The sequence below is a fragment of the Triplophysa dalaica genome, chromosome 8, assembly GCF_015846415.1.
Source record: "Triplophysa dalaica isolate WHDGS20190420 chromosome 8, ASM1584641v1, whole genome shotgun sequence".
Lineage (NCBI taxonomy): Eukaryota > Metazoa > Chordata > Actinopteri > Cypriniformes > Nemacheilidae > Triplophysa > Triplophysa dalaica.
In genome coordinates this window covers 6,904,385-6,928,972 of record NC_079549.1, presented here as the reverse complement: position 1 = coordinate 6,928,972, position 24,588 = coordinate 6,904,385, and the positions used below count along the sequence as shown (strand labels likewise).

General features: G+C 39.0%; 1 protein-coding gene across 3 annotated transcripts; it reads left to right on the top strand.

The window, feature by feature from the left end:
- Nucleotides 1–486: 486 nt before the first annotated feature.
- Nucleotides 487–22,080, top strand: akap11 (A kinase (PRKA) anchor protein 11). 3 transcript variants are annotated; one of them, XM_056754463.1, is made up of 12 exons: nucleotides 487–568; nucleotides 7,367–7,450; nucleotides 7,560–7,670; nucleotides 8,223–8,276; nucleotides 8,611–8,742; nucleotides 9,436–9,685; nucleotides 9,870–14,079; nucleotides 14,210–14,365; nucleotides 17,527–17,613; nucleotides 18,322–18,365; nucleotides 18,725–18,906; nucleotides 19,354–22,080. In XM_056754463.1, the coding sequence occupies exons 2-12, from the start codon at nucleotides 7,388–7,390 to the stop codon at nucleotides 19,507–19,509; spliced, it is 5,445 nt and encodes a 1,814-aa protein (XP_056610441.1). In that variant the 5' UTR covers nucleotides 487–568; nucleotides 7,367–7,387; the 3' UTR covers nucleotides 19,510–22,080. The 3 variants fall into 3 exon arrangements, with proteins under 3 accessions (XP_056610441.1, XP_056610439.1, XP_056610440.1); XM_056754461.1 differs by lacking the exons at nucleotides 487–568; nucleotides 7,367–7,450; nucleotides 7,560–7,670; nucleotides 8,223–8,276 and having other exon boundaries at nucleotides 8,614–8,742; nucleotides 19,354–19,535; nucleotides 19,632–22,080; XM_056754462.1 differs by lacking the exons at nucleotides 487–568; nucleotides 7,367–7,450; nucleotides 7,560–7,670; nucleotides 8,223–8,276; nucleotides 17,527–17,613 and having other exon boundaries at nucleotides 8,614–8,742.
- The last annotated feature ends 2,508 nt before the right edge of the window (nucleotides 22,081–24,588 follow it).

Sequence of the window (24,588 nt, the reverse complement as noted above, 5' to 3'; positions counted from 1 at the left end):
CTATTAAGAGTGATATGTTATACAAACAATCTTCCTCGTTCTGACAGACACATCCGAAGAGATCTCAGACAGCTTTTTATCCTGATATACACAGAAATACAGTATTTAAAAACACTTGTTTCTACAAGAAATCACACAGACAAAATCTGTTATTATATTGAGTGAATGTTTGGTTAAAGATATACGGCAGCCAACAATTTACATAGCATAAAACGTGGCTGAAGTATTTAGTTTGAAAAAACAATACACATACTTTGAATTTTGAGAAGGTCCTTTGCTGCAAACCCCTGTGCCACCGCAGACATTTAAACCATACCACAAACCCATAGATTTCATTATAAATTTCAGTATTTTGTAAACTAAAGTTACAAATAACCCAAATAAAAACATCATACAATATAATTTTACGCTGTAAAAAACAATACTTTAGTTCCATCAAGGATTCTGGGATCAGCAGCTAGGCTCCGCCGGTCGGTGTTTGATTACTTTTTCCTGCTCGTCTTGTTTTCATGAAATGACGGGACGCGAGAACAGCTAGCTGCCCATTGTACGGCTCTGTCACTACAAGGTGAGACGCGCTACAGATGCTTTTCATTTTAATGCCATTCACCAGCACATATAATATGTCACAGATCAGTTATAAGCCAAGGGATGTTCTCTTAGGATCACGTTTAATTTAATGTCCTACACAGGCCTGATGCTAATATACACGAACCAGCTACGTATGTCATGACATCATCGGGATTTAGCTTTAACAGCACGATTAAACACATTCTGTGACTGATCGTCTGTCGTGGTTTTTTATTTTATTCGAGATTCTATTTGGTTTTCAGACATTTATCATGCACTGGGTGAATACACTCAACTGTATGTGACGGTGCCTAAAATGAAAGAACGAATCACCCAAAGCAGCCTTGAGCGATAAGCATAATTTATAAAACGGATGATCTGTGAAGCAATGGCATCGCACAAATATTTAAATCACGAAATGGCGGTGTAAATCTGAGTCTGTTATAGCTAAAAGATTTTGTGTAAAAGTCACTGGGTGGTGTTTGAAGCTGTCATCCACACGACAAGCCGTATTATCAAGGTGTTTTGCCTAATATGCCTGCAGAAATCACGTTATGTATCAGCATCAGTATTTCAGTATCTACTGCCACTCCCTTTCGTCAGGAATAGGCAGTTAATTCATAAACATCTGTTGAATTCAGGAAATCATTTGACTATCTGGCTCTCCCTGCTGATGCCTTAAAGGACCCGTATGTAACATTGACACCTAGCGGTTGAGCTTGGTATCGCAGTCCAAATGCAAGTAAGCGAGGGCTACCTGAAGATATAAAATCATCTAGGGGACTACTTGGTTATAAAATACTTTCAAACTTGAAACATGTGGTGCATTATTTTTATGCTCACAGGACCAAATATTTTTTTCTTTCACATATTTTTGCACTTGAATATATAAAAGCTTACAACATGTGCTAATAACATTTCATGGTGATTTAACACTTGGCCGATCCCTATAGGCACAGATTTATCAACTTTTCTGAGCATTATTGTTGATCCCTGTGTTTGGCGGGCACCGTACTGAGTACCTGCGGGCACTACGTTGGAGACCACTGGACTAGACACTCACAGGAGTTGCATAACACTTACAGGAGTGTGATGAAAACTCCCTATTTGGATGGTAGTTGTTTCTTATAAGTAGGGCTGCCCCTTTCAGTCGACTATTCGTTATTCGATTTGAAGACACTTTTTCAAACAAATTTTGATTAGACGATTGTCTGCATATCATTTAAAAAGTTTAATGCACCATTGCCGTTCGCTCTAACAATACCGTTAACTTGGATAAAGGAATGCTATAATGAGCATTAAATGTCTATTTGTCAAAGGGTGTAAGAGTAACATGGTGGCTAAAAATGAGGAATTTGCAATCCTAAGTTTGCCAGATCTGTTAAGCACATGCGCTGCATCTCTCCGCCATCTGTGCGCTGCTTACAGCAGCCGCGTCTGCTTCATTGTGTGCGGGATAAAGATCTCAGTTTTCCGGTAGTGCTGTCGAACTTGGGTTCCTGCGAAATTCCAAAAAGCTACTATTGAATTTTGTTTTTGAAGAAAATACTCATATTATGGCCTATTTTTCACATTATAGGCTATTTATCTTTTTTTATTTTTTATTTTCACAAGTTCAATAGAATAATATTATATTGAGACGAATAATCATAATTTGTGGCTTTGTCACAGCGGACTGCATTAATTTATATTTTAAAGGCTCATTATAATGGTTTTGTATAGCTCTGTAATTTAGAACAATGTTAGTTATATTACTTACGTTTTTTCATACACAATTCTTAAACCATCATTTGATGTGCCCATGTAGGCCTATAGTGAAATATTTAATACTATAAACGTGCGAATAGACGACCAATGGCCTAAATGAAGAACAAGTAGTCTACCAAAGAATTCTCTAGTCGAGGCCAGCCCTACTTGTAAGGACGTCTGTAAAAAAAAATCTGCATGGCTCCTTGGTGATAAAACTCATGCATTGAGTTTGTAATAATGAGAACCCAGGAAATACATTGTCACATGACAATTAGCTCATATTTAATAATTAAAATGGAATAAAATCAATATTTTAAAATGCCAATATCAAATGTTTTCATGTTTTTTTTCTTGTCTTCTTTCTGTTCTTATCTCCCTCTCTGTGTAGTGAAGCAGCGATCCTGATCTATTGGTCAAGTTAGCTAGAATTCATGTGAACTTTTGTGTTGTATATGTTGTGTGTGCTCGCGTGATGCATCTACGCGTTCATGTTAACAGCGGAAACTTTTAAAACTCTGAATCATCACAACTGGTCATCATACAGACACATCATTCAAAGCTGTAGAGGGTTTACATGTATTTGAGTAGATCCACAATAACCAAAGGACATTGTGCGTTTGTAAAATAAAAAAAGCAAAAGGATGCAATTTCTGCCGTCTGTGACTGTTTCTCTCCGTTCACTGCAGTGCTTCAGGTGCCCGTGTAATGTGACGTTATTTGAGTCATGTTGTGATTTTTATGCTGCCATTTATGGTATTTTCAAAGCATCAGACACTATAACTGTGTCCCAATTCAGGGGGTGCAACCTTTAAAGTCGCGGACTATAAAACAAGTACTTTGTTTTCAAAGCACGCAGCATCAAAAGTCCAAGAAGCGAATTGAAATGAGACGGTCTAGCCTGGTGGATTATTTCCTATTTGCATTTTTGGTTTCCGGTTTCCGCGTTGAATGACATGTTTCTTGGAAACGGTGTGCAACGGGTTTTGATATATGTTTTTCTTGTTTGGTGTGTGTGTCAAGAATATCAGCCTAATCAGCAGCAACATGTATATAAGCCATGTGGTACTAAAGAAACAGCTTGCACAATGGGTCCAAGTAAAGTCATTAAAATGTGTCTGCTGCAGCCCGGTATACGCAACAATTTTAGTGAGAAGGTATTTTATTTTGTATACCAATTTCATCAGGCTCCGAAAATTCTTTAAAAAGAAAACAAAGAATGGCCATCTCAACTGCCATAGTACAACTCTTGCGTCATCACAACATATTGTGTGCGTGTGTGTGTGTGTGTGTGTGCGCACTTACCTCTTAAACACTTCTATAAAACGTCCATTTAAGTCCTGCTTGCAAATGTCTCCTGGTCAATCAGCTTGTTTTATTTTCCAACCCGTGTCCAATTGAAAAACGCAAAACTGTTAATAGTGTTATTTAATATAACTAGTCTGATGCCATTCGGTCCGGTGTCATTCCCCTCGCAATAGATCTCTAACGAAGATTGACGTTTGCTCATGCACTAATAGACCTCCGTTAAACTTCAATCGATCCGCTTGTTTTTAACTGATAAATTGAAATTGACGCCATTGTTACTGTTTATTGCTAATAGCCAAAGTTTATGAATACACATGACAGGGTCACCGACCAATCACAACAGCCTGAGGAACGGAAGCCAATCACGAAAGACCTGGTCAGCTTTACCAATCAGAGCGTTTCGGAAGGAGGGACTTTATAAAGACCGGAAGAAATCCAGTAGTTTTGACAGCGATGAACAATAGACTTGAAACATACAGTTGAAAGAAAAAGTATGTGAACCTTTTGGGCTTACTTGGATTTCTTCATAAATTGGTCATAAAATGTGTTCTGATCTTCATCTAAGTCACAACAATAGAGAAACACAGTCTGCTTAAACTAATACCGCACAAACATTATACGTTTTCATGTTTTTATTGAACACAACATGTAAACATTCATAGTGCAGGGTGGAAAAAGTATGTGAACCTTTGGGATTAATAACTGGTTGACCCTCCTTTGGCAGCAATAACCTCAACCAAACGTTTCCTATAGTTGCAGATCAGACCTGCACATTGGTCAGGAGAAATTTTGGACCATTCCTCTTTACAAAAGTGTTTCAGTTAAGCGATATTCTTGGGATGTCTGGTGTGAATCGCTCTCTTGAGGTCATGCCACAGCATCTCAATCGGGTTGAGGTCAGGACTCTGACTGGGCCACTCCAGAAGGCGTATTTTCTTTTGTTGAAGCCATTCTGTTGTTGATTTACTTCTATGCTTTGGGTCGTTGTCCTGTTGCATCGTCCATCCACTGCTAAGCTTCAGTTGGCGGACAGATGGTCTTAAGTTTTCCTGCAAATGTCTTGATAAACTTTGGAATTAATTTTTCCATCGATGACAGTAATCCGTCCAGGGCCTGAGGCAGCAAAGCAGCCCCAAACCATGATGCCCCCACCACCATATTTCACAGTTGGGAATAGGTTTTGATGTTGGTGTGCTGTGCCTTTTGTTCTCCACACATAGCGTTGTGTGTTCTTTCCAAACAACTCAATTTTGGTTTCATCTGTCCACAGAATGTTTTGCCAGTAGTGCTGTGGAACATCCAGGTGCTCTTTTGCAAACTTCAAACGTGCTGCAATGTTTTTTTTGGAAAGCATTGGCTTCCTCCGTGGTGTCCTCCCATGAAGTCCATTCTTGTTTAATGTTTTCCTTATTGAAGATTTGTCAACAAAAATGTTAGCATGTGCCAGAGATTTCTGTAAGTGTTTAGCTGACACTCTAGGATTCTTCTTCACCTCATTGAGCATTTTGCGCTGTGCTCTTGCAGTCATCTTTACAGGACGACCACGCCTAGGGAGTGTAGCAACAGTGCTGAACTTTCTCCATTTGTAGACAATCTGTCTTACCGTGGACACATGGACATCAAGGCTTTTAGATATACTTTTGTTGCCCTTTCCAGCTTTATGTAAGTCAACAATTCTTGATCGTAGGTCTTCTGAGAGCTCTTTTGTGCGAGGCATGGTTCACATCAGACAACACTTCTTCAGAACAGCAAACTCAAAACTGGTGTGTGTTTTTTATTGGACAGGCCAGCTTTAATCAACACATCCAATCTCATCACATTGATTGGACCCCAGGTTGGCTGACCCCTGGCTCCAATTAGCTCTTGGAGAAGTCATTAGCCTAGGGTTTCACATACTTTTTCCACCCTGCACTATGAATGTTTACATGTTGTGTCCAATAAAAACATGAAAACGTATAATGTTTGTGCGGTATTAGTTTAAGCAGACTGTGTTTCCCTATTGTTGTGATGAAGATCAGAACACATTTTATGACCAATTTATGAAGAAATCCAAGTAAGCCCAAAGGGTTCACATACTTTTTCTTTCAACTGTATATATATTTTTTAATTAGTAACATGAACATCCATTGTTAAACGCCCAAAAAACATTATCAGACATATTGCATTTATAGCAATGCTTATAAAGGAAAATGGTATGCTTACTTTAAATGTGATTAAAACGGCCAGTAGGTGTTGCCAATACTTTTGTGTCAGTTAATCAGTCAACCAACTCATTCAAAACAGCTGATTCATTCAAAAACGAAGCAAGTGTGTCTTGATAAATGACTCGCTGAATCATTATCTCGTCCAAGTCGTTCAAAACACTGATTCATGTAGGAGAGATAAACCGCAAAAAGACGGTTTTGAAGAGAAGGGCTTAAGCTAACTCCAGCAGTTGCTCACTTTAATACCGAATCATATTTGTCACGCTAAAAACAGTTGATTGATATTTTTTTATTATTGTTAGGATAGGTTTATAGGGTTGGGATAGGTGTAGGCGTTAGCTTATTTAATTTATTGTAATTATATGGTGAGATTTGGCACCACTTTCGGACGTAGCTGTATCTTTTCTAGCAACAACCCAAAAATAATTAACGTTAATGCGCATATTGCGACATTACTTGCGGCACTACGATACAACCGTTTAAAAAACAGACCAGCATCACAGGAATTTTGAAGCTTTAGCATGGCAATGCTACCGTAGCACCTGTACACAGTGCAACCCTACTTTAGACATTATACCAATACTGCTGAGCAAAATCAAATTCTTTTAGAAATTATTTTGGCAAGGTGAAATAAGCCTATTCTGTTTTGCATGAACATGTATCCTGATTTAAATAAAATGTCATGGTATTCATGTAATTATTGCTAGGTTTACTGTATTGGTTAGGTTTACTGTATGAGAATAAAAAAAAAGAAAACATTTTTGTACTGATAATTTGTCTTTTAGCTTCTGCTTGGCTCACTAAAGCCTAATTTTCCATGTTATATAAAATAAAAGTCTTTTCTGTTACCACCCCTGAATGAAAAGTTGACCACACAGTCCTTTACCAAACTTGTTTTTCTGACCATAAACAAATTACATATTGAAATTAGTCCATGCAAGCACACAGGAAGAGTTTATGTTTGAGGCTTTTTAGTACCTAGCGTTAATTTTAAACCATAGTAACAGATTGATACAGTCAAATCAATTGGTACTACTAAGCAGGTTGCTTGCATGTGACTCTTGTTCAATGCTTTATCAGATTATGTTTCTTAGAGCTCAGGCCTTTTTCTCATTTTTCACGTTTGCATTTGTAGTGTCCTGATAAGATCTCATGTCAGGTATTGCTGCAGCACAATGTGTCGGTTCAGGCTATGTGATAATATGATAACAGGCTCATATTCGGCAAACATACAGTCCTAGGCCTACATTCTTCCATCATATATACGCCCACCCCACCAGCATAGATTGCCCAAGATAATCTGCCTGGCTGTGTGATGTAAAAAAGTTTACAGACAGTTGAACTTTAACAGTAATGTTATTTCATTTTATGCACTGAAAATTCAGACCTGTGTTTTAAGTTTATGGTTGACTGGATAATTTGGAATCCCTGTGTTTTAATCATAAGAATCATATCAATATCAAAATAAGATCTACATGAGAAATTGGACCACCTTGGTCACAATATATTTAATTTCCCCCATCTTTTTCACTTTAAAGGAGAGGATAGCCTTCAACATCATGGACGCATGTGCACGTATTAAAGGGGCCCCATTAAAGAACCGTTCCACCATGAGGAAGGAGGTACAGAATTATGTTGCCAACTATTTTTAGTACCATAATAAATTTTTTAATATGTGCATTCTTTTTGGAAGCTTGTGTTTTCTCCCACAAATGTTGTTTATTTGATCAGACAATCCGCGAGGGCTCGCACCCGTGCCTAAAGAGCCTTTTGAAATACAAGAAGGAGCTCTGCAATGTGGTAGTGGATCTACATAATAAGGACACACATTGTCTTTCCGAAGTAAGCATATTCTTGCAATTCAGAGTTCTGTGAAATGTTTATTGAAGTTTATACGAGCATTTGAACAGCTAAAGCAATAACAACCATACAAATGTGTCAGCTCAAATCTTCTATGACCTCTTTTTGAGCAGAGTGATTTTGAAAGCCTCCACAGCAGCAGAGAATGTATTGGTGATAAGATAATGGTTAGACTCAACTGGGACAGTTTAGCTGTAAGATTGTTTTATCTTACCTTATTACACACAAAACTGCATGTTGCCTATAGGCTTTGGTGATTGTTACGAAAGAGATAACTGTTTGCAGATGCAACTGTGGCTTGTCGTTTTTGTGTTGAGGTGACAATCTTCAATACAACTTTTACATTTTTCATACATGAGTTGAATATAGAAGCACAGAACCGTTCTTATTAACATTACATTTATGAATTTGACAGATGTTTTTTACTATGCAGAGCTCTACCAATTGAGCTACATGTATACTTATGTTATTACAGAGGTATACAGAATGTATTGTTTTAATAAAAGACATGATTGTGCCCTTTGTCTTTTATAGGTACATTATGTATGCTTACCTAGTCTTTCTCAGGGGGAGAATTTCACTCTACAGGCAAGTGACTTTTTCTATATAAGTACTGTGAGATATTTGTCTTAACATGCGTGAATAAATCATCCATGTGTGTGCTGTCTATCACTTTATCTGCACTTATGTAATTTTGGGTGCCTATCCTTTCCTTACTTTGATTGTCAGACTAATTGTATGTGTATCACATAAATTAATTAAACTGCAACAATTTCTATGTTAAAGAAAAAGTGCACAGTGAACAATGCAGTGGTCACTACATGAGGGTTTCTGGTACCTAAAATCAGAGAAAACATTGGTAAAATCTGTTGTTACATCTTGGTCTTAGTCCATCTTTATGTCCACATTTTAATACCCACAGGCCCTGACATCCTTCTCCACTGAGATGATGGAGCTACTAAGATCACTAAATGTACATACACTTAAAGATGAAGAGATCCTGCTCCTCAAAGACCCCAAAAGGCTCTTTGAGAGAAAAGAAAATATTTCTCAGGTATTTAGTGCATTGCTATTGTATTACACTGGAATAGGATTTATTTTGTTCGGCAGCTTGTTTGATGTTTTCATTGTTGTAATATCTGGAGACATGTATAGTTTATACTAGGTTTTCAACTGTGGTATAGTTTTGTGTAAAATTGGTTACAAGCAGAACTAGCTTAGTGTCTGGATATACTCTGAATGAACTATGTGAAACCACAGGGGTTTTTAGACATCAAGAGATTGCATGTTTTCTTTCACACATATACCTGGAAAAAGAAGAGTGCAGTCTAAATCACTTTAAAGGGCTATTTCGAAGAAAAAAAAAAATCCCCATGTTTCACTCATCCTCAAGGCATCCTGATTGAATATTTCATTTTTTTGTACAATAAAAAAAAGGATAATTTTTAGAATGGGAGTGTATGGGGGCAACTTTTTGAAGCTCCAAAAAGTCCATCCATCGATCAAAGAATGGGTCATATTCAGTCAGGATTCAAGTAAAACAAGGGGAAATTTTGTTTTACCTCTGAAATATCCCTTAAAGTCAGATGATGGCTGACAGTTTGCAGATCTCTTGTGAATTATGTTAATTCTCCACAATAACATTAAGTTTTATATAATACAATCAAATTATTACAGCCATGATGTAAAATCTTTATTATCCCAGCAGTTGATTGAATAATGTATCACAATATTTATTTTCTTTTAGCATCAGGCAGGCTGGTCAAGAGCCTTGTGTATTTTGCGTCATAGCTCCAGTCCACAGATAAGTGTTTGCACTATGCTGGGGTTGTTGGCTCGATACACAGCTGGCATAAGGTATGCCCTGGAGTTACAGGTTCTGCAGAGAGGTACATCAGAAGCTTGTCAGGCTGAGGATGATGACACAAATCAGTCGGTCTCTTCTATTGAAGAGGACTTTGTTACTGCTTTTGAACATCTTGAAGAGGAAGATGCAGGTAATTTGTGAAGATTACTTGACTAATCATTGGACAGATTTTATGTTTTAACATAGGTTTTAATGAAAGAGTTATTTTGAGCCTTTTGAATTGATCATACAATGTTGCACATGAGGAACTTGTTTTTCCTCCCTCTTGTATTTTCAGCATTTAAGTTTTCTTGAACTGTTCTCTGATTTTGCAGGTGCCCATAGTCAGCGAAACCTTAGAGATGTGGCTTCACAAACACTCCCGTCTCACTCGAAAGAATTGTCAGGATCATGCATCATAATAAGTTCTATATCCAAAAAATCAGTGTGGAAGGAAAAAGCCTCTGCACAAATCTCAGAATCTGTCCAGAAGTCAACAGCATGGCCTGAAGAATCAGAGACTGTGTACACACCTAGTGGTCCCCCAAAGGGACGTTCTAGCTCCACACCTCTCACAGAGTCAGATGAGTCAGACTGCTCAAGTCCCAGCCCTATTATATTTCTGGATGAAGTTGGATATCAGAAAAGTCTTAAAGCAAAACTTGTCATTCCCAAGATCCCAGTTTTAAAAGAGGGAGTGGAAGATTCTGACTCAGAAGTTAGTGAATTTTTCGACAGCTTTGATCAGTTTGATGAACTAGACCAGTCTTTTGATTACAATATTAAGGTCCTGAAAGAACAGCCCCTCCCAGGTCAAGAAGGAAAGAAGCATATTGACAGCTCTGGATGTAAACTTGTGTCAAGGGGATGTTCAAGCACAGCAATGAACCCTCACAAGTTTGATCATAGGACTCTCCCTGCCAATGTCAAGAAACCAACTCCACTCAAACCAGGATCACCATACAGTATTCACTGTGATGCACCTGATTCCCCACGGCCACCAAAGACTCCCTGTGATGAAAACGGGCCACTCTTCAGTCCTGTTCGCTCATCCGCATTCAGCCCACTGGCTGATGGAGGGTCTATAGAGTATTTTTGGAAAGCAGATGGTGATAGCTCAGAATTACGTAAACCGAATGACCTTTGCGCACTGTACAAATCTTACTCCGACTTTGCCAACAACCTTTCAAAAGAAATCCTTGGATCTGTTTGTGGGTACTCCTCCCCTGTTGATTTTAACATAAACAAGAACTTGAGCTGTGTCTGTCACAAGGAGTTCCAAAACACTAATGGACACCTAATGAAGCTGTCAGAAATTCAGGAGATGGTCACCATCGCCAAGACACAGTCACAGTCTCTAAAGGATGGGATTCAGAAGTTTGCTGCAGACTTGGTTGAAATGAGCCTTGGAAGTGCCTTAAGGGACTTGCAGAAAGGAGTGTCCTCTTGTACCACTACACTTTGCCACTTGGCGGCAAAGCTGACCTCTTCAGTTTTTCAAATGGCCTTTCAGGAGATAGGAATGCGCCATGCATATGTGTTAAAAGAGCGTGCCATTAACGGATTGGCTAGTTTTGTTGTAGGGGAAGCCATATCTGGAGCCCTTAAAGAGTTTCTGTTTGTGAAAAAGGAGATTTTTAACAACACTGTCGCACAATTTGCGGCAGATCTCGCTGAGGAATTAGTGTTTGAAGGAATTATGGAGGTTTGCCAATTTTCACATCCCTCGACACCGCTCACACCAAGTGACTGGTCTTTTGAACAAGAGGAGGAAGTGGTTTCTTCCTATGCCTCTGACCTGTCAGAGTCAGTACTTCAAGAAGCTTTTATAGAGCTGTCACAAGCTGATGTTACTTTTACCACGCAGGCAGCTATCAGTGTGTCAGTGGATAACATATGCTATGTGAGTGCTGAGGAGGCATCTCTGGTCACAAATACTTGCAGTGCCCAGACCAGCTCTCTTGGATCTCGGGCTGAAGTAGAGGCTGGAAACCAAGAGCATAATGGTTGCACGGTTAAGAAAGCCTTGTATTGTGTGTCAGGTATGGTCAGCTGTGTTCCAGTACCTGTGGCTGGTAAGGTCATATCCCATGTACCCAATTCAGAAGAACCTACTCAGTGTAAATCCAGTATCGTGCAGATATGTGAGACCAGCCCCAAAAGAACCATTTGTTGCCAAGGCGAAGCCACAACCTTCACCTCAGATACCTCTGCCACAACTCATACTAAATCATTGCCAAGTCCTTCAAGAAACCAGGATACTGATGATGAGAAAATTATTGGCAATTCCTCCACTGAAAGCAATTCTGGTAAACCATCAATTGGAAAAAACTTTCAGAACTTCTCTGGCAATATGGTAGACAGTATAGTAGGTGAGGCTTTTGATCTCATGCATTCATCAACAAAGGTAAAGAAGAAAGTAGAGGATTGTGCAGACTTTTTGAGCAAAACCATAGCAGCACATATATCCACTCCAACCTATGAAAACGTTAAATCACAGGATGCTGTTACTCAGATCTTGCAAGCTCAAAAAGGTCCCTTTCACTTGGTATCAAAGGGCTCTTGTGACACAGCTTCTAGAAGTATACAGCCAGTCTCCAAGCCAACGTCAGAGGTTCGATCTGTCATTAGAATGGACACATTAGAAGTGCCCAGTTTTGACATTGCCCCCTGCGGTGGTAGAAAAGTAGCAGATGAGATTTTTAACGCCAACTGTGTAGCGAAATTGATTGAAACCCCTAGCACTCCACCCTCCAGTCCGCAGCTGCCAATGGATGAGAACAGTGAGAAACAGGTTAAACAGTTCTCTAAAAAACTCAAAGGTAAGCTTGCAAAAGAATTTTCTCCTGCAACTCCTCCACCCACTCCTTATTACCCACCTGCCACAGACTCAAAAGAAAAAGGTTCAGTTACAGACAAAGCGGATTTCATGCTAAAGCTCATTAGGTCTCTCTCAGAAGAGGCTGGCATCAATGAAGATGAGGAAGAGGACCAGGAAGATGTAACTCGCTCTAGAAAATGCCAGTCAGAACTGAGCCCTAACATCAGGCACAGAGTGGTTGAGAGAGGAGCCCTCCATTATGCAGAACGTCTAGCATGCCACATTGTTTCCATGGCAACTGAGATGGATACGCTAAGCTTTGGAGATGTTAAAAAGCCTGTGGGTGATGATAGCAAAGGCAGTGTTGCCTCACACAGTGCAAAGTTCTCAGAACAGACTTTGAATTCATTGTGGACATATGCTGGAGAAGTTGCGGGAGAAGTCATCAATGACGTAAAGAGGATGTTGAGCTCAACCCATTGCCGTCACAAATCGACAAAAAGAGGATCTGCAAACTCTGCAGACAAGCGTCATAGTGAAGATTATAGGGATGGCCTGCTTGGAGGTTTGGCCTATCAATGGTCTGGTGACGTCCAGGCATCTGTCCAAAACTCTCAGAGTGGCTGTACAAGCGGTATGTCTTCCGACTATCCAAGCTGTGAGAGTGTCACTGATGAATATGCAGGATACCTCATTAAAGTTCTCAAGAAGGAGGGAGGCAGCCGAGAGCTTATATTGGATCAGTATGCCACTCGTTTGGCCTATCGATCTATTAAATCAGGCCTTGCTCATGCCACACAAAAAATAAAGCAAAGATCCCCTTTAAGGCTACAATCTTCTAGGCTTTTACACAATGATCACAGCCATGATATTTCTCATATCCCCAAATCCAATTCATCCCAGCGTGTTCTTTCTCATGGAATAGATGGATCCACTTGTGAATCTCTTCCATGTGCTTATCAAGATGGCCAAGAAATAAGTAGTAGTGAATATGTAGAACTTGTGAACTTCGCAGAGTCGTTGGCCTACAACATCACGTGTGATGTTACAAGAAAGCTTCGAATGTCATCCGTTAGACTGCCGAAATCTCTTACTGATTCTTGCCTCTATAGGAAATCTAATGTAGAGGACATGGCAGAAAATCAAATCAGAACTACGTTTTCAGGCCCACTTTTACCCTACACTGAGACTAACAGACTCTATCACAGCACTGGCAGCCTGATTGATGGCAAATGCAACAACGGCATCATGCAAGTGATTGAACATTATGCTAGGAAGATTGTCGATGACACGTTGGAGATGACACTGGGGCCAGCATGTTTTCAAGCAGCAGTGGACAGGAGAGCCTTAGAACCCAATTCTTTCACAGAAAAGCTGGCCAAAGCATACGATTCCTGTCGCTACTGCCAAGGTCGAGATTGCTTGTTTTGCAGCAGAGACGGTCGACGGTTGAGTTTTCAGGGACTGAAAAGGAGACGACAACAAGATTCTGATGCCCTGACTGGACTGGAAATTCCTCGAATTCACATTGATTTGGATAAGAGAACTGCGTTTGCTGAAGAAATGGTCTCCAGTGCAGTTGAGAAAGCGAAAAAGGAACTGAGCTGTACTAGCCTGAATGCAGACAGCGGAATTGGTCATGATGGCGCAAGCTTTGCAGAAAGTCTCACCACAGAGATTATGACATCCGCATTATCCAACGTCTGCCAAACCATTAACCTTGGGTAATATTACACAAATTTCACAGAGTACTACAAACAGATTTGTATAGTCTTACACGTAAAAGTGGAAATCCTAGATTTTGAAATGTTTTTGTCAGGGGCTCATAATGACTAACTATGTTCTATGTTGCAGTTCTCCTAGGAGAGAAGGTGTCAATTTGACAGAGTCAACAGTGAGTCAGCAGCTCAGTTTGAGTGTTGGCGATGACAGTCTTGGTAGTTGGTCCAATTTAAGCTTTGAAGAAGACCACCCAGATGAGAGCAGCAGCTTTCACCATCTGAGTGACAGGTGAACACAAATACTAAGCTTCAGGTGCTCAATCCTGTCCCCGGAGATCTGCCTTTCTTCAAAGTATAAATCTAACCCTAAAAACAAACCTAAAAGCAGCTAATCATCAGAGAACACCTGAACATTACAGGCAGGTGTGTGTGGTTGGAACCAAACTCTTTAGGAAGGTAGAATTTGTGCAGTTCCTTTTAATTTGGAAAAACTCTATTTCACACTATTTTGGAAAACTGGTTGACTAATACACAACGGTTTAAAACACTGCTTTCCTTCTTGTGCACCATTCACAAGCATGGGACTAACCATTGGTAAAAAAACAGAGAAATTAATGTATTGTCAAGTGCCTTTGCAAACTCTCAGAGCAATACGGAGGGGAGAGATCTGTGTTTAATAAAGAGGTCACAGTAAATCTGTGACACAGTATTTGTTACTTAAGTGATTAACTTCATTATCACATCTACTGGTGTGTTTGGCTTACAGATTTCACAATTTGTCTGAATTGTCATGTTTGGGAAACCTATGACACATTTTTGAGGAATTTTTTTATTTGTTACAAGATATTTGTTAAAATGTCTTTGAAATCAGAGATGCTGATTATCTCAAAGTTATCAAAACTGCTGGGGAACACCTAGGGCAGTGTCTAGATAAGAATAGGGGTATGTTTTTCGAGATCTGTAAAATTTTTGGCTTCAAAAAATCACAGCTGTGTGTAATCTTTCAAAGGAAGACATTGCTTTGCATTGTTCTTGGCTGTAGAGTCTCAATAAGAGCCAGTTTGACCATCATGTCTATACCTCCCTAGACACTAATGAATGAGTAAGTGTTGTTCATGACAACTAAAGATACCATGAAGGTATCATAATATTTTGGAAAGGTGTGGTTGTCAGCTTGATGCATCGTTTCTACAGTTACCAACTCTTTCAGATGTTGTGTTCTTGAAGGAAAACGAAATGACTCAATAGACAGTTTGATTGCTATTTATCAACTAGGTTTTCACAAAACATTGACTACACATTTGGGCTAGGTGGGACATTGAATAATCACAACAATTTTGCTGGAATATCCGTTTTAAGTTGCCTAGTGATTTTAATGCAATTTTTTATCTGTATTTAGGTTCCTAGAATTTGACAATACTGTCTTATGCTCAAAAATATTGTGCTGAATGTATGATATGCTGCTTAACTGTTCGTTCAGACCACCGCTGTCGAGAGCGTCAAAAATCGCTCTGGCCGCCCTGCCAACAACGCTGTAGAAAGAGTCTTGGGCACGCTGACGCTCTGACGGAGATCAAAATCTTATCTTGCATTTAAAGGGGCCGCAAAGCAAACAAGCTTATTGATCTTGTGCAGACTGACCACAAGAAATTGATCGGTGGAAAGAACTTTATTGTAGTTATACGTTTGCTAACAAAATAATATTCTGCAGCAGTAACACTGTTGTACATGGTCTGGCACTAAAGTTAGCATGAAATTCCCGCTTATTTACAGAAAACGTATAACGTTACTGAACATCATCAACAACTCACCAGGAACACAAACATTCTCAGACACCTTTGTCCACCCATCAATTTTATTTATTTATGTCCCTTTACGCAAACAGTGACACGTCGTATGTTTGGGAAACCTCTCCTCCATCTTGCTTGGGAACTAATGTGGTCGGAACCAAAGTTTACAGGGCTACATTCTCTGGAATTCGTTTCCATAAAGTTGACCTGATTTCAACTCTCCGTGACGCCCTCAACGGCAAAGACGTGCCGCGCTGCTCCTCGCCGCTGCTCGCCGGCTCACATAAATGGAAGACTTCCTGTCCACTTTGGCGCTCTTGACGGCGGCGGTCTGAACGCACATTTACAAACTGACCATGGTTTAACTACAATAACCGTGGCTTGTACACTTCTACTATATAAACCCATGGTTAATGTTCCTTTAGGGATATTGATGTATTAAAGGGCCAGTGTGTTGTTTTTTGGAAGATCTATTGACAGAAATGCTATATAATATCCCTAAATATGTGCTCAGAGGTGTATAAATACCTAACATAATGAAGTGTTATGTTTTTCTTACATCAGAATGACCTATTCCTGTCTACAGTACATACACCATCGAGCCATTTTATTTCTACAGTAGCCATAATTAGACAAACTGCTCTACAGAACGTGTTTCATAAACATGTTATCTATTTTGGAAAAAGCGAAAACGTGACAACATCTTAATTCTCTCTCAGCATCTGTAGTACTTCGAAAGATTCGCCACCTCACAGCTAGATGCTGTGAAAAAATGACACACTGCACCTTTAATGGATTTAAATGAAAATTATTACATATTATTCTACATTATAATTTAGTTGCAAAAAAGTGGAAAACATGTTTTAATTACTTTTTACTAGATTTAAGGCAAATTTCAAGCAAATGTTTAAGATCAAATTTTGCAGTAGGCCACATACGTTGCTTTATTATGTTATTGTTCTTATTGAAATTAAAATCACCCTTATGAGATGTATCAAAGTAGACATAAATATTAAAGAGGTCATATGGCGCAAACACGTGTTTTTCTGTGTCTTTGGTGTGTTATAAGTAGCCCGTGCATGTATCAGACATGTAAAATTGCAAAAATGAAAGTGTCGGAACAAAAGAAGCATTCTATCTAAAAGCAAATGCTCACCCAGACCTGCCTGAAACGCCTTGTGTAACCACACCCCCACAAACCCGCGTCAGTTCGTGGTATGAGTTGACTAAGACCGCCCAAATGGATACGCAAGTAAGGTTTCCGTCACACGCTGGCAGTATTTTCGACCAATCACTACGCACTGGTAAACTGGCCAATCATGGAACACCTCGCTTTTCAGAGCGATGAGCTTTGTAAAAAAGCTACACGTTTCAGAGAGGCGGGTCAAAGAGGAGATACATAACATGCACGGTATGGGGCAAATACAGCCATTTTGAACCTTAATTCGGGTATACAGATTGCAGTACGTCTAAAACAAACGATAACATTTGTTTTAGCCATGTCATACGACCCCTTTAAGATCATTGTCAACCGGCTAAAAATCAATACATTATGTGCTTAATCTACATCACTCTTCATTACCAGTCAGATTTTTCAGAGTACTGTCTTAAGGTACATTTAATAAATATTCAGTGAAAAGATATTTTCTTCTTTCCCTAGCAGTAATGGAAACAGCAGTAGCTGGAGCAGTCTGGGTTTAGAAGGGGAGGTTTATGAAGAACATTTGTCATTCTCTCCATCAGACAGGTTGGTCCATGGAAGGAGACAAAGCATGGACTTGCTCTAATTATTGCATGATGTCATGCAGATTTTGTTAGCAAGTACTGAAATGTCAGTAATAAGGTTTTAGATACCACTCTGGAACAAAGTCCCATTTGCTCTTCTCCATTTTGTATCTAACGCTAGTGAAATTAGTCAGTCAAATCTTTTTGTGGGTGTGTGTGTTGGTAGAACTAGAGGTGTTTCAGTAAGTTCTTGTTTTGTGATGATTTTGATGTTTTGTCTGCCAAATGACTAAAAGTGATGATCTGTTCTTGATGTATGCTGCCTGCTTGATTGAATCAAGGATATCCCAGCCCCTAATTCTCATAATACATAATTGATAATATAAGAGTGTAACATGACTCACTCTTCACAATGGCAAAAGTGATAATTTATTACATTTATTACAACTATTTCCATTATCGAATATTTTGAATGTAGTGGTTCTTATTGTAAAAACTATTTTGTACACTATTTCATTGTAAAAACATATAACTACAGTTACTCCTAGTTACTACAAAGTAATTGCATAGAGTTGGTCTGCATGAGAATTAGAATGCTGGGAGCTCCCGTCCATCGCCCATCCTCCCCCCCAGTGTACTCTTGCTTGGGACTTCTTCTGCATGTGGTTTGCAGGTCATTGAGTCTAACACTTACATTCTCTTAAACCTGTCAATTTTTTTTGTCTTTCAGTGACTACACAGAAGAGAAGGAGGCAGAGGCCAGGGAGGTTTCAGGTAGAAAATGAAACTTTAAAGTATCTGTTCTTTATACTGTATATTGCCTGAATCAACAGTGTGTGTGGTCTGTTGATAAAACCTCAACTGTTAGACTAATTTCAACCCTTATTGTTGTGCTGTCCCTCATCGCATTTCAAGTGGTTTTACTTGGCTGGGCACCTGTAACGCGGCCTAGTCAAAGCCACATTGCTATTTATTGACGTCCCTGAGTGCCTTGACTCTCAGTCCGGCTCCATGTGGGTCAACAGAAGAGTTCAGGCTAGGTTCTGTATCTGGCCCACTTACCAGAGAGAGCGCGGGAAACTGGTTTGCTGAAGTGGGCTGTTTTGCTGTTATTGTGTGTTTTCTTCACGCAGGATCTGTGCGAATGGAAAGGGAAGCAGGGCCAGCAGAAAGAGCTCTGCTGGTGGCGAGTACAGATGTGTGGGGTCGGGGTCTGGATCCCCAGCTGACAGCTGTACTCCAGTGGATAGCCGTCTCTATTGCTGATATACCTTTAATGCAGCTCAGCCATTGCACAGCTCCGGAGCTCCAGCAGGTGAGGATTTTTTGCAGTCATAATTGATTACACTATTATTGCCATATGAATTCACTTAAATTGACATATATTACATATTATAGCCTCGTCATTTAACAAAAAGTATAATTAAAAGTATGATTTATTTATTGCTGTAATCATCCTACGTCATGATAGCAGTACCGGTGATTTTTTAGCATGTTTTTGATACTTCACGTTTAATAATAACGTTAAAAAAATACATACAAATAAAATACATACAGCATACAAATAAAATAAACTAATTGAAAGTTGAAATGGACTGATAGCATTATTTATTTATAAATTAAATCAACAGGTATTGTAATAATAGCATTTATGCTGACATTATATAAAACGATTGTGTAGTGAAAATCTCATTTTCTGATTCTAGTTCCTACCAATATCTACAGGAGGTTTTTTGGCTGATTTAATGTTTGTTTTCCCCAGCTGCCAGCTGTAGCACAAAGACTGAGGGAGAGAGAGTTCAGGGTCGGGGATCTCCTGCAAGCTGTGCTGAGGTACTTTGAAGAACATCACGGTGAAGAAGATCACGAGGCTGGAGGCCATAAGAACCTTTTCCAGTGGCTTCTAGAACAGGCCTAAATCACAATCACACGCTGCTGACAATGGTTAGCCATTAAAAGATGAAGTTTCCTGTCACTTAAGAGTGATCTGCAATGTATCTGCCAAATTAGAGGCATAACCAGTTGAATGTGTTTGTCTAGGGTATTGCTTCTGCACCCGTGGCCACCCAGGGGGCGCCATAGAAACAACTGAAGTGATCTAAGAGCCATTTGTCCAAGTGTGTGTATTGCATGCTGTGACCATAAGTAATTTTTGCTTGCTTTGACCTCTCTTTTAGTTGTCGTATTTTCTTGAAGATAAGACTGCACATCACACGTTTTGAGCCGCATAACTGATACATACATGTTCTGCTTTGCCATTTCCCAGAGTATTATAACACAAATGGAATGTTATGAGTTGGTTTCACATTTGGGAATCCCCATTGCTGCAGGGAAGCTTTTGTCACCTTCATACCTCTCCTTTGTGGTGATGTTTCCACTTGTTAATGGGACCATCCAAGCAATTCAGCACAGTTCCAGGCCACTGGAGGGTATTGCATTATACATAAGAAAGACAATTACAGTCCGGGATGATTTTCATAATTATTTAATTGAAATTTTTACTCAGTGCAGCACATTTTGGCAGCAGCACATTTTGGCAACAGAAGATGGATACCAGTAATAACAATGTAAAAAATAATTCCATTGATTTACCTCACGGTAATGAAAGTCACTCAAAATAGTTGCTGTTATCAACAGATATTAACTCATGAACTTTTTTCAAATCATAATTTCGGAATAATAAGGCCATGATTAAAAATATGATATATATACTGTAGCTTTAGGAGTTCATATTGGTTTCCAATTATTTTGTATCCATATAAATATGATTTTACTGTACAGAACGTAAAGTGAACTGAAAGGAACTGTCTACACTAAACACTTAAACAACAACAGATGTAGTTCACTAAAGACTGACATATTTTTGTTGAAAAGTTACAGAGTCCCATGCATTTACTTTAAGCTGCTAAACACTTAACTTGCATTCGCCAAATGAGGAAACTCATAGTAGATATTCAAAAGCATTGAACCTTGTCTAGAAGGTGACATTTCATTTTCTGACTGCCTATTGGCACTATCCAAACATTGAAGGTTACTGCGATGCACTGATGAGAAAACACATGCAGTGAGTATAATCTATAATCGTCACCTAGCATGGACACTACATGAGGGACTGATCGAAAGTCTCTTTCACACTGAATGTTGTACTTTACTCACTGCTTGTCGTTTAGTGTGTACTATACATTAATATTGCACTTTACTGAGGAAGGGTTACGAAGGCAATTCCCTAAATTTTTTACTAGAGCCCAACATTGTCAGTGTGTATTAAAACAATTCCTAAACAATAAATCATCAAATACTAGTAGGTACTTACAGCCAGGCCCCAAAGGATAAGTGCCCTTTAAGTATTTTCCCACATCAGTTTCGCACACAAAATTAAAGTTACTGAACTGTATGCTTTTTACTGATTCAAACCTGTAGGATGTTAAAAAATGTATCTGTTCCACCAAAAAATAGCGACATACAGGTTTTGAACGTGAGGGCAAGTTCTATTCTAGTGAACTTCATCTTAGATTTGTTGTGCTCAAATACTGGTCAGGTTATAAATTAGATCGATAAGAAGATGAACATTAAACAAAGGCATTCGTACCGTGGAAAGATCGCTGTACCTTGTCCTTGCACTGCAATATGTATGATGTGCTTTCAGTACATGCTTTGTGTATTTATCTTTATGTGTGCATGGATGTTCTCTTCATGTTATCTTCAATACTGATTTATTCTCTTGTGCATAGTTTATATCCGGCCAACACCATATATGCTCCCACGGCCCATGACTCATTCATGAAACACATTTCTGTATCCATGTGGTTAAGTAACATCAACAGTGACAAATATGTTTGGATCAAGACTTACACGGTATTTGTTTACATTCTTTGAAACGTTTTTAAAACCTGCCATACACTGTTGGTCATTCTCCTATATGGTAGAAGTAAATATCGGCAAAACCGTAATGTGTAAGAAGTACTTAAAACTAAGAAAATGTGTTCTTGGAAGGTTAGTAGGATAAATAATGTGAGTTGGCGCAACAAATGTCATAACCATCAACGCTGCCTCGTTCTCGGTGGAATTGTATATGCATCTTTGCTCTTGCTATAGATGGTCCACCCTCATGTAACTATTCACTTTATTTTTGTGTACATTCCTATGCTTCACGAATGATATATTGATATTTTGTGTTATCTGAGGCTGCATATACAATGTAGGGTTCATGCCATACTAAACAGATGGATATTTTGTTACTCATGCAGTATTCCTCCATTGTGTCTCATAGTGTAGTGGGCAAATGATACACATTTACATCTCTATTTTTTGCCCATTTGTATACCCTTGCCAAATAATATATTTAATAATTTATGTAAGTATAAGTTGCAATGGTGAGTACACTACCTGTTCCCCCAGTGAAGTTGCTAAGTAGTTTACACTTTTAAGCTTAATGCACTATACCTGTACACTGTAAAAAGCTATGGGTAATAAAGCTTTTTCATTCCAAGTGTGGATTGTGCTTGTTTACTTCAATTAAATTGTTTTTATATAGGGCTTTTCACAATGTACATTGTTCCAAAGCAGCTTTACAGGAAAAATACGAAAAACGGAAAACAAAGAAAAGGTCAAACACAGTACAGTGCTTGGTGATTGTAGAACAAGAAAGACTTTTCTAATTAAAAAATGTTTACTGAATTTATCGAACCTTTAAGCTAATCTAATATAACAGCCTACCAGTGAGGAAGCCAACATGGCCCTGTTGTGAGGAACCCAAACTCCATTGATGAGTAAATGGAGAAAAACCTATGGAGAAACCAGTCTCAGCTGGGAGGACCTGGTCCCCTCTGACGTGTCACAGCTGCACTCAGTGACTTTTATTTAAAGTTAGTGAGTAAATGTTTACGAATAACAAGGAGATGATTTAGGATTTCGGAATCAGTTGAAACTGATCAGACAGCAGAGGAATGTTATAAGCAGGTTACATAGTGTAGCTTAATGCAGAATGCATAAAGTAGCTTAGTGCAGCTATAACTTCAAACTGCTGTCATGTGATGTAAGTTTAGCATTAATACGAAGTATTGTAAATACTGTTAGCATTAGGGATGAGCGAGTACAGCATTATCTGTATCTGTATCTGTTAACCATATGAATTATCTGTATCCGTATCTGTACTCGGACTGGGCGGGGCCTAACCAGGAAGTAGGCGGGATTTAACCCGGAAATTTGGTCGGGTTGTCTTGAGATGGGCGGGGCTTTAACCGGTATGTTATTTTTAGCATGCGATTGATATGGGTTGATCAGAAATTGTTATATTTAATGCTGATTAGAAAAATATTTACATGACAGCATCAGCAATGAGCTTCAGATCAATGGTTTTGATCACGATGGCAAACGAACTATATACAGAATAAGTTTTGCAACAATGAATACAACACATGCGGTTGCAATTATGAAGTAAAATGTAATGAACAAGAGTTTTCATCTCAACATAACTTTATTTTTTTAACTTTTAATTAAAAACTGGTTAGAGCCAGCCGACGGCTTAAAAAAGACAGGCAGAGACGAAACGCGAGTCGGATTCTACCAAGCACCACGTCTGTACAAACCCCACGTTTACCAAACTCTAGTGGTTAATAAGTAAGTACTACAAACCGAAATAAAAAACAAGCCTGAAGCTGAAGAAACCCTAAACGTTAACGGAAAAGACCCGCGAACCTGAGTGACTGAGGGAGAGACGGAGAGAGAGCTGCGAACACAGTCAGCAACACAATACATCTGTATATGTGTAGGGGAGGGGCGCTGTGACTATCACAGAACGCAGACACAGTCAGCTACCCAATGAGGATTTTTATTCAATCCGAGCACAGATATTGACTCGTATTACTCGTATAATACTCGTACTCGGCAAAAGTGCTTTATCCGTACCGGATACTCGTTTCAGCCGAGTATCCGGCTCAACTCTAGTTAGCATTAACGTGACAACAAATAGCTAGTCATTCTTTTTTCTTGGGTACTTGGTTTACTCTGTATATTAAAGATTTTTCCTTTTGTATTTTTATTTATAAGCTATTTGTACAATGGAAATAAGGCAGTTTGTGGGTTCGATACCAAGGGGATTGTACATACCTAAGTATACATGTATAGGATAATGCAATGGATAAAAGCGTCTGGCAAATGCATAAATGTAAATGTAATAGACCACTTTGGAAAGCATTAACAATGCTGGTGCAACGTTGGTCCAGTGAACTACCGGTTAAATTTTTAAACTTCACAAATGTTTGAACAGAATACAACCAACAGATCATTAACAAACAAATCCGTTTCCATTTTCTACCGCTTATCCGAACTACCTCGGGTCACGGGGAGCCTGCGCCTATCTCAGGAGTCATCGGGCATCAAGGCAGGATACACCCTGGATGGAGTGCCAACCCATCGCAGGGCACACACACTCACCCATTCACTCACGCACTCACACCCTACGGGCCACCGTGCCCCCCTACAACCAAATCAAAATAGTAAAATATTTTTAAAGATTAAATTATAAATATAAGATTTAGAAATTTGTAAGTGGAAGTGCCTCAGGACCAGTCTTAGTATCTTGCAAAGTGGTCTATAAACTCAAGAGCTTGCCACTCATACACGAACATCCAAATTTATACATTAACACCTATTGCTCGGTGATCAGAAACCTGGCCAATCCGGTGACTGTGTAGTGTTATGGAGGAAGTAGGCTAATACATATTCCTAAGAAAAACTTATTGATAAGAGTAAAATTTAATTAAAAATTCCATGATCCGAAAAGTGTTATATTCCAGATCAGATATTCTTTTCCCAGGGTAATGCAGGCTTTGCAAAGACGCTGTTAGGAAGAACAGAGCTGAAAGAACAGATACTGTTGGTCTTTGTTATAGAGAGCGTTTCAGAGAAATTTCAAGTTTAGTTATGACAAACAGATGAAAGAATCTAATATGGCAGAAGGTCTTGCAATAGAGCAGATTCAATGAAGATTATGGCT